Source organism: Martes martes (assembly GCF_963455335.1).
Source record: "Martes martes genome assembly, chromosome: 11".
Lineage (NCBI taxonomy): Eukaryota > Metazoa > Chordata > Mammalia > Carnivora > Mustelidae > Martes > Martes martes.
In genome coordinates, this window is record NC_137899.1 from 95,765,395 (window position 1) to 95,776,089 (window position 10,695).

A 10,695-nucleotide genomic window follows, 5' to 3' on the forward strand; every position below is an offset into this window, starting at 1 on the left:
CTCAAAACAGAAAGTTTGTGGTTTTCTTTCTGTTGTCTGGATTCTGGGGCTTCCTTTGTTGTAGAATTCTGTTTTCTTTATCTACCATAGACTCAGCCTCTCCCCCTAATACTCGCCTCAACTGCAACATTTATTCTTTGCTAACACCACATCCACTCTACCCCAAACACAAATTATTTCTGGTAACCTCCTTCAAGCAACTTCTAACACTTAAATGTATTTTCACATTTTTCAAAAATTTTAAGTGGCCATGATAATTGGACAAAAATTATGAGGCCCAGGAATATTAGGAACAGAGCTTAGTTTTATAACAAACAATAAAACAATAATTTTCTTTGACATACATCTGATGATATACACAGTAATTGTGGTATGTTGTTATGAGAAACAAATGATGAACAATTTACTTAGGTGACTATAATTTCCATTAGTTTAATACAGTCTTCTGTTATGGCTTAATTCTTATTACTCCAAACACACAGGTGTCTCTTTTTTCCTTTCCATTTACTGAGGAGGGTATGTGGCTGATATTCTGTTGCAAGTACAGAGAATAGCCAGGATGCCCCAAGACTTTCTTGTCTTTATCTTGCCTTTATTCCAGTATGGTGAAATGAACTCCATTTCCTCCTGCCTATGATTTCTATTTGTCCCTGGTGTTCCCTCTCTACTATATGCCTACTTCTTGCCTATACACTGTTTCCTTGAATAGTCCCCCTGTTTTTTACTCCTTGCTCAACTGGACCAGTTCTAGGTTGGTGTGATGCCAGTCAGTTTAAGGGCCTGACATCTTTGAGTCATGAGGCTGTACCTGGTAGCAGGGTTTCTCTAAACAGCATACAGGACTATTTTATGACCACCGGAGCCCAGGAGACAATTATAATTCTTAAAATATACTCAAAAAGCGTGGTCAGGTAATAAAAATATACTAAAATGGAGATTCAGGTCAAGACCAGGAGAATGTCCTGAATGCCCGAGTGTCTCTTCAGGGCTTTGTTGAAAAACATTGATTAGTTTGGTTGGTCATCTTGGCTGTCCGGTTATTTTCAAAAGGATTCCCTGGGAAATTCCTGCCCTGGCCAGACCACTGTCCATTCCTGTGAACAATGCTTTCTGTACTCCAAGGTTGGTTCCAGGAACACTTCCCTAGGCCTGGCCTCAATTCAGACTGAGGAGGGCCTCTGCTATCCCACCTCGGGTTCAGGGGGAACATGGGTCTCTTGACCCATGAGAACGAGGGTCTCTTGGGAACAGAGGTGAGGTCAGGAATCTGAGTTTCTTTCTCTTCCACCCTTGCTACTCTCTAAATAATGTCTTCACCTGCTCAGTCTGCAGTTTCTCCTTGGTTGTAGGGGCATGTGCTCTGAGGATAAAACAGAGCCTGGCAGCAGTCAGATCAGCCTGTTGATCAGTCAGAAATGCTCAGTTCTGTGGAAATAGACTTTGTCACTATATCAACTAAGTTGTTTCCATAAGATGACCCCATCTTCTCGAGATGGCTTTCATCCAGTCCTGCAAACCAGATCATTTCCCTACATAGGTAGGGACCTCTCATAGTAGGTAGATGGAGAAAGGGATCACTGATTAGATGCCTGGTGCAGATCTAAAAAGAGTCAACGGTGTGACACTCACAGGAAGTGGAGTCTTGGGGATGTTGCGGGCCCAGAATGGGGAGTTTACCTCTGTTGTGCCTTTGCGAGTATATTTGTGGAGGGGCTGTGGAGCCCAAGCCCTGAGGATTTGTTAGGGACCTCTATCAGTGACCTGCGGAAGACCGATACACTAATATGATACTCTACATGTCCTGAATCAATCCCAATTGTATTCTTTTTGCTTTTTCCAAAAGTGTATTTGTCATTACTATCAGAGGCCACAGAGAACTGCAATCATTTGGCTGGCTTCTCACAGATCCAGCGGGAGTTGATGTCACACAGTGCAGCATCGTATGTCCTTGTTAGGCCTATAGTCACACAGTTGAAATTCTCATGCTGATTGCTAATGCTAAATGGGAGAGAAAGTGTGGTAAAGGTGCATTGTTTCAGCCATGCCTTTTACTGATTCCAGTCTCCCCCACCCCCATCCCCAAATCCAGCTCCACACCCGCCCTTTCCTGTGAGCTCTCCTGTGAGTTCTCCTGTGAGCATTTGTGGACTCATGGTCTTGGATTAACTCACTCTTGTGGTTGGTTAGAAACATCTCATCTGTCTTCTCCTCTCAGAAATAGTGTTATACATAAACAATGAATTTTGGAACACTACATCGAAACTAATGATTTAGTGTATGGTGACTAACATAACACAATAAAAAAAAAGAAATAATGTTTTAATACTGCATAGGCTAAGTTCACAGCAGGAGGACTGAGAGGCAGAGGAAAGAAGTTGCTCCTCCTTTCGTAGGCCCCGACTGGCTTTAGGAGAAAGTGTGTTGGCCTTCTCCCACCTCTCTTTCGGTCATTGAATCTTATTGGAAAGAGTTTGGTTTCATGAAAAGGTCATGAGTTTTGGAGTCAAGTGGATGTGTGATTAGATTGTGGCTCTACCGTTTCGCAGCTTGGTGATATTCAGTACATTTTTAAGCCTCCCAGCCTCAATTCAACTGCTAAATGAGGATTAATAAAATCTTTTGTACAACATCTTTGTGAGCACTGTACGAAATGACGTGAGTAAGTGCTTAGCAAGTGCCTGGCATTTAGTAGACTTTGAATGAATCTTAATTTCCTTCTTCCTGTGAGAAGCCCAGTTGTAGGCGGGGGAACTGACTTGCTTTCTGTCTGACTCAACACCAGGAATGTCATGTTCACCACCAGTGTTTTACGTAAAGAAGCCTCTTCTGGGGAGTTTATAAGAACTTAATGATAAAGTATGGTCTGTGGGTTAAAAGACACTTCGGAGATATATCAAACAAATAGCATGTATATGGATTTGTTTAGATCTTGATGTGATCAAAATAATTCATGTGAATACTCTTTTTTCTACTTAAAAATGTTTGGTATCTTTCTTTATAAAAGTTTACAAAAAAATGTGTCTCTGGAAATAGATGAGTTGGAAGAAAGAAAGGAGAGGAATAAAACAAAAAACCAAGTCTCAACCTTTGTGCTATTTCAGGACAAACCCACTGAATCTCAGGTCAGGTTTCTTAAGGTGAACTAAGATCCTTAGAAAAATGTGAAATATTCACATACTTGCCATTAAATATGGAGTTGTCAATCCAATGCCATCTGTTCTTTGCTTGCTGGTATAAGCCAATAAAATACTTCTCAGCACCACTTCTGTCCTGGAGAAATTTCTAGAAGTTAAAAAAAGTAGTTCAACAAAAAGGTTTTGGTTTTTTTTTTTTTTTTTTTTTGGCTGCTCTCTCCCTTTGACAGCAGGCCCTGATTATATCTGATTCTGGGAACATGGAAGGCTGGTACAGGACTCTGGGGCTGGCTATAGCTGGCACTCACCATAACCCCTAGAGTAGTTTTCAGTAGGCACAGAGCATCAGGATCACTGGGAGGTCTTGTTAAAACAGTTTACTATGCTGAGTGAAATAAGTCAAGCAGAGAGAGCCAATTATCATATGGTTTCACTTATTTGTGGAGCATAGGGAATAACATGGAGGACATGGGGAGATGAAGAGGAGAAGGGAGTTGAGGGAAATTGGAAGGGGAGGAGAACCACGAGAGACTATGGACACTGAGAAACAACCTGAGGGTTTTGAAGGGGCAGGGGGTGGGAGGTTGGGAGAACCAGGTGGTGGGTATTGGGGAGGGCACGGATTGCATGGAGCACTGGGTGTGGTGCGAAAACAATGAATACTGTTACACTGAAAAGAAATAAAAAAAAAAAAAAAAAACCAACAGTTTACTGGGCTTCTGGTTCAGTAGGTCTGGTGTAGGGGACTAAGAATTTACATTCCCAACAAATCTCCAGGTGAGGCTGATGCTGCTTTTCAGGGATCACACTTTGAAAATGAAGAGGAAGGGTACTATATGATCTAAAAGAGTGCGTTTTTGAATACTTCTTTTTTTTAAAAATTGGAATGCCTCTCTGCATGGGCTTATTTCATTGCCAGAAATTTTGCATCCCAAATGACGTTGGATCAAGTGAATCTCTTGAGTACATAGCAAGGAATATAGTTAGAGAGATTTAAAAGTGTGTTGAAAAAAAAAAGTGTGTTGAGAAAAAAATCAGTTTTTTTTTTTTTTTTTAGTATTTGCTAAATTGATACCAATCCATGATATAATAGTTTCTTTATTAAGCTAATGAATCACAAATCACCCCAGTTAGAAGTTGGGGAGTCCCTGGGCTCTTTCCTGTTACTCTTCACATACCTCCTGTAATCAGTGGATATCCAAGTTCACTTGGATATTCCCTCCATCCCCAGGGCTATTATCTTTATTCCTCCTTTTCCTATATTCTCCTTCCCTGAAATATCTCATTTCATTATTCTTTAAAATTAGTTACCATGCTTCCTCATTTAACAAAGATTTCTTGAGTGTCCAGTGAGCCATTGTACAAGGCTGAGGAATATGGAAACAAATTGGTTTCTCCTTAAAGAAATTATGATCTAAGACAAGGGTTGGCAAAGTACAGCCAGTAGTTTAGCCCATTTTTGTAAATAAGGGGCGAAGAGAAGAGGTGAAGTCTCAGAAAACCATCAGCATTCAATCTTGGATAACATGACTGCTTGCCAATACTTGGAACACAAAAAGGGGAACCAGGTGAGGTGAAATATGATTTTGTTCAGTTTTGGACATGGTGCATTTGTGCTGTGTTTAAAACATCAGCATGGATTTTGATTACTGTTTGGTCCAGAGACAACTAGCTGGGGATACAGACTTGAGATCACTCGCAAATCCTTGGCGTGATGAGCTTTTTCTAGGGAATGCCCAAGATGACAATTGAGTTGCACCAGAATTTGAGGGTTGAGTAGAGGAAGAGGATGGAAACTTCCTCTCTCAACCCCTATTCTTCTCTTCTCTTTTTTTCTCCTGTCCCCACCCCCACCCTATACTACTCCTGGCTTTCTTCCATAAGGCATTTTCCCTTTCCACCTGTACACTTAGCCTCAGAGGTAGCATCCTGACCCCTGCTCTCTGTTGGACACCTGTTACCAAGATTCAGAGAGGGCCCTCTTATGAATTCTTCTCAACCACATGAGGACTTTCTAGAGGAATGGTGAAAGGTGGAGGGCAGAGAAGCAGGCATATAGCATCTCTCACATGCCTAGCACCCAGCAGGTGCTTAGGATTTGAAGGAGAGGCAACTATAAACTAAAATAACTTATGATCTAAAATTGCTATAGAGTGTGGGTTTTAGAGTTAGTGAGATCTCAATCCAATCCTGTCCTGTCACTTAGGAGGTGTATGACCTAGGTCAAATTATTTTTCTGTGCCCTAGCCTCCTTGTATTTAAGATACGGATAATGATAATACCTCCTTGGAATTGTTAGGAGGATAAAGAGAGATAGTAAAATAAAGATTTTTACACTGTGTTAACCATCTTTATTGTCATAATTATACACTGCAACCCAATTCTATGACCTGATTCTTTGTTTTTCATATGGCTAATTTTGTTAAGTTGTATCTTCCTTATTTTTGAGGCCGACTTGGATGATACATTAGGAGCTCACATACATGAAGTATTCCATAGTTTTTAAACAACTTTTAAACACATTTGGTCATTCCCTGCATTTTAAATATCTTGGCCCATCCCCAGGATACCAGTGCACTGCTAAGCCTCATGGGAGAGATCATAGAGTGTGGATCTCTGTAGCTCAAGTGATCCGAGGAGAACACCCCCACTGCTACTGAGAAGAGTCTCTCACCACCAGAATCAGAGAAAGGGGCTTGGGGTCTCAGCCAGCCACCTCTCTGTTCCTCTCCTCCACCCAGCCCATGTTGCACCAACCAAATTGCCCCACCATCTCCACTTCCCGAGACGGCTGTAGGGTGAGCCACTTTACTGTACCATCCTAATATTCTCACCAGTTTCTCTGGTGTGTCAACAATGGCCAAAGTGGATCCTTCTGTCTTGCAAAAGTCCCTGCTTTTGTTCCAGGACAGTTCAAACGGGGACAACAAAAAGCATCTTCTTTCATAAAAATACCACCTTTTGGGGCAGACTAAAGAAATCCAAGAAAAGAGTATAGAATTAGTGGTTTGGAGTGTGAACCCTGGAACTGAGTCAGAACATAGTGGGGCATAAGTTTCTTTATAGCAGTTCTATCATTGCAAATCATCCTTAATCCCAGAAGAAATCTCATGCAGTCTAGTCTGAATTTCCCTGTGGACAACGTGAAGAAGGTGAATTAGAAGCTCTTTATGGCTCCTTTGAGCAAGAAAGTTCCATAAGCAAGGAGGCAATGGGAAAAGTGTCTAAGAAATCATCACATAAGAAGCTGGGATAGAGGAGAGATTATTGTGATGCATTGTACCTGGTCCGGGGCTCTCCGTGGCAACTAAGGTGACATTACTGTTCTCGATAGTCTGTGGAACTGAAATAAAAAGAAAACCTGAAGGTAACTGTGTTGTGAGTACAACACGAACATCAGAGCAGCTGTTTGGTCCCTGCAACTATTTGTTGTGGGGTGGCGATGACAAGGCACTCTTGGCCACCCTCGGCTAGAAGTTTTCATTTTCTTTCTTTGAATTTTCCATCTAACTGCTACCTTCCTTAGTCATGTCCCACACCCCACGTCGTACTTCATATCTTTTTTGAAGGGGGTGTCAGAGTGAAATGTTGAGAAATAGAAGAGGAGAAAGGAAGAGGAACGGGTGAATTTAGTACCAGAAAGGAAACCTCTCATTCCTTTCCATATATGCTTCTGAGGGTGTTGCCTCCTCCCCTCCCACCCAGGTGCTGTTTGGAGCACTTCCCTTCCTGTGCGCACAGGATCTGTGCTGTTCTCCCCATCTCTCGTGCCCCTAGCCCCACTCTTCTCCCATGGGTGGCTCTTGGCTCCCCTCTCATCGGCACCTGCAGTCTCTAAGAGTTGAGGCTAATGGGAAATAGTTTCAGGACCAGGGATATTGGCAGACGTGGAGTCAGGTGAACATTCCAGAGATTTCCTGTAGGTAGAGAAGAGTCCATTTATTTCTTTAAGTATAAATAGGGGAAGGGGTGCCTGGGTGGCTCAGTGGGTTAAAGCCTCTGCCTTTGGCTCAGGTCATGATCCCAGGGTCCTGGGATCGAGCCCCTCATCGGGCTCTCTGCTCTGCAGGGAGCCTGCTTCCTCCTCTCTCTCTGCCTGCCTCTCTGCCTACTTGTAATCTCTGTCTGTCAAATAAATAAATAATCTTTAAAATAAATAAATAAATAAATAGGGGGATTGATAGGCCTCTAAGAAGCCTCATTTTTTCCTGGGAACACTGGCTGGCCAAGCAGACAGTGTCGTGGCTTTGGAGGCTGGTCAAACCTCTCCGCATCTGCCGGGTTACTTGTCCCGTGTGGCTCAAGACCCCTGTAGTTTACCCAGACACCACATTGGCTACTTCCAATGATATGAATAAATTATATCAGTTAGTATTCGCTTTTTATTTCAGTTCCCAGTTCAAAGGCTCTTTGTATTGTAAAATAACCTGGTTTTCAGGAGAAACTGTTCGGGGATTATAACTTCACAGAACTCCATAAATAGTTGATGAATGTTGCTTCCATACAGCTCACTGTACTAAGAACCTCAGTTGATACAAATATGAACAAACAACTTTCTCCTCAAGATGTGTGTAGTAATAGATGTTTTAAGACGGAGTGAGAGGGAGGTCCTTGAAAAAGCTTTAAGCGTGGAGGGATTTAATCGGGACAGCCATGTCTCATTCATCTCTTCATGCCCCTTAGCTTCTGGCATGGGGCCTTTTGCTTTATCGAGAAGAGCTGGCCAATAACTCCTATTCTTCTTCTTCTTTAAAAAAAATTTTTTTTTTAAAATTTCTTATTTGACAGAGAGAGAGATCACAAGCAGGCAGAGAGACAGGCAGAGAGAGAGGGGGAAGCAGGCTTTCCGCCGAGCAGAGAGCCCGATGCGGGACTCGATCGCAGGATCCTGAGATCATGACCCGAGTCGAAGGCAGAGGCGTAACCCACTGAGCCACCCAGGCGCCCCTCTTCTTCTTCTTCTGTTGTTGGTCTAGCAGAGTGATTGGCACACAAAAAGTGCTGATGAAGGTTTTGATTTTTTTTTTTTTGTATAATAATTCCTTTAGATGTACAACATGTCAGTTTATAGAGTCCTTTCCCACAATATTACAGTGATTATATCCAAGTTATCCTCATACTCAGGAGGAAAACTGAGGATCACAAATTTCGATCAGCTTAGTCTGATTTACACTAAGTTGTCTAAATCTATAGATGAGTTTCCCATCTACCAAAACAGGGGAATGAATTAGAATATATTTTTGGGGGGCATCTGGGTGGCTCAGTTGGTTAAGCATCTGCCTCTGGCTCAGGTTAGGATCCCAGGGTCCTAGAACCAAGTCCTGGGGTGGGCTCCCTGCTCAGCAGGGAGTCTGCTTCTTCCTCTCTCTCCCTCGGTCCCTCCCCCTTGCTCATACTCTCTTGTTCACTCTCTCTCTCTCTCTCAAAATAAATTTTAAAAAAGTTCTTTTTTTTCTGGGTGTGTTGCATTTATTTTTCCCGCTTTATTGAGATACAATTGACATAAATCATTGTGTAAATTTAAGGCATACAAGGTGATGATTTGATTCATGTATGCGTTGCAAAATTATTTACCACAGTAAGGTTAGTTAACACCTCCAACACCTCACATAATTACCTTTTTTTTTTTTTTTGAGAGAAAACATTTAAGATCTACTCTCTCAGCAACTTTCAAGTAGTGTATAATACAGTAGTTTTTTCTTTTAAAGATTTTATTTATTTGAGAGAGAGTGAGAGAGCACAACCAGTGGGGAGAAGGAGAGGCAGACTGCCTGCTGAGCGGGAAGCTGACGTGGGCTCCCCTAGCTGAAGGCAGACACCCAACTGACTGAGCCACACAGGTACCCCTAATACGGTATTGTTAACTATAGTCACCATGCTGTACATTAAACCCCCAGAACTATTCCTCCTATAGCAATTAGCATATCTTTGTGGACCCTCCCTGGAAAGAATTTCTTAGGAGAGGAGGCCTTGAGAAAGGACTGTAAGAAGTCAGCACACAAAAACCTGGAGGCTGGGAGGAAATCACTGTCGTGTACATTACCTGTTCCATAGCTCTCTGTGGGAAGGAAGTTGACTTGATTTCCGCCAAAAATCTGTGGGACTACAAAGAAAATCAGCTGTTGGCGCAGCCCCACAGGGAGCTGCAGCATGACTATAACAAACCAACATCACCCGGGGCTGCTGGGGCACCTCGATTATTATTACTGTGAGATCTGGAGTTCTCTGACTCAGGTCAATGAGGATGTGTATGTGTGTTTTTGTGAATGTGTTTACTTATTCGTATTTTCTTCCTGCTCACTTACATGATAGGAATTGCACCTTCAGTTTGGCTCAAAGGGAAGACAACTCTTACCCAAGTGCTGTCTTTTACTCACGTCTTCTTCCTCATTTACGTTCCCTACTGGTTTCTGGGGCTGGAGTAGATTCTCACAGCGACAGTGAAACCCTTTGATACGAGGCTTCTTCTAAGCATCTGGATGAAAGTTTCTGTGGATATAGAGGGAAACTTCGCCCCCAGTAAAATCCCATTATCTCATCATGCAGCTCTTAGCTCAGCCTCATCACTGGGTTGAACTGGCGCCAATTTTCAAATTTGAGGAACAATAACAAGTGCTAATAAGTATTTCACCTCAGACTGTCCAACTAACACTGTAGTGGGGAAAGATTTGTGTGGTCTTTTAACTGTCAGGCACTAGTCAGTTCTGTATCTACAAGGCAGACCGAGGGACCTGGCTCATTGTGTGTGCTGGGGAGCGAGACGAGCATTGTCAGTTGCCCCTACACTGGTCATTGCCCTCAGGTGGGAAGACTTAGGTGTGCAGCCTTTATATTCAACTTTGTGTTCTGAGAGGAAAGTCGAAGAAAAAGACAGTATGAAGTTGGAGTAGGAGGTTGCTCAGATACTCACAATAAAGCAGAAATAAGGTCATTCCAACAATTTTAAGCACCACTATGAAAAGCACAGAGATTATCATGTGCCAGTTCATGTTGAAGGCAATGAGGAGACCTGTGGGAATTAGAGCACAGTATCATTTTAAAGATATGGGAGCACGGCTTCTTTCCAGCAGGACACAAGCTTCTTTCTCAGAGCAACCTTGGGGGCCTTGAAAGGCAGGTGTGCCAATGACAGCTAGGTACAAGAATAAGGTACAGCCCATGCCCAGAAGATGCATAGAGTCTTGTACTGATTGGGAGCCTTGGAAGTTGGCATGGTGCCTCTCCTTCACCCATACTTTAGCTCTAGACTTTAGCTCCGTGTATCAGTTGCCTCCTAAACTCTGTCTAATGAAATAAATCTCCTAGACTTTGAGAACCCTTAGCTCTGGAACCTTCTCTGTGGTCTTGGCCATACTGACTTAAACTGTCAGAAGTCTCACTCTGCAGAAGACTATGCCAGGACTCTGACAGACAAGACAGTGTCCCTGAAGCTCTTAGCCTTGGGGAAGGGCCAACAATCGGTGCAGAGAGGGCAGACAGACAGACTCACCTGCTCTCTCTTGGGAAGGCTGGCCTAGTTTGCAGATGGGGATCTTCCTGGTGGCCTTATGCTTGGTGTGGT

General features: G+C 42.9%; 1 protein-coding gene across 1 annotated transcript; it reads right to left on the reverse strand.

The window, feature by feature from the left end:
- Window positions 1-1,883: 1,883 nt before the first annotated feature.
- On the reverse strand, window positions 1,884-10,123 carry CLEC5A (C-type lectin domain containing 5A; the record flags this gene model as incomplete). The annotated part of the gene is made up of 6 exons (XM_080818749.1): window positions 1,884-1,998; window positions 3,179-3,282; window positions 5,969-6,105; window positions 6,418-6,477; window positions 9,178-9,237; window positions 10,045-10,123. 6 exons carry the CDS (start codon window positions 10,121-10,123, stop codon window positions 1,884-1,886), a joined length of 555 nt encoding a protein of 184 aa, XP_080674875.1.
- Between the last annotated feature and the right edge of the window lie 572 nt (window positions 10,124-10,695).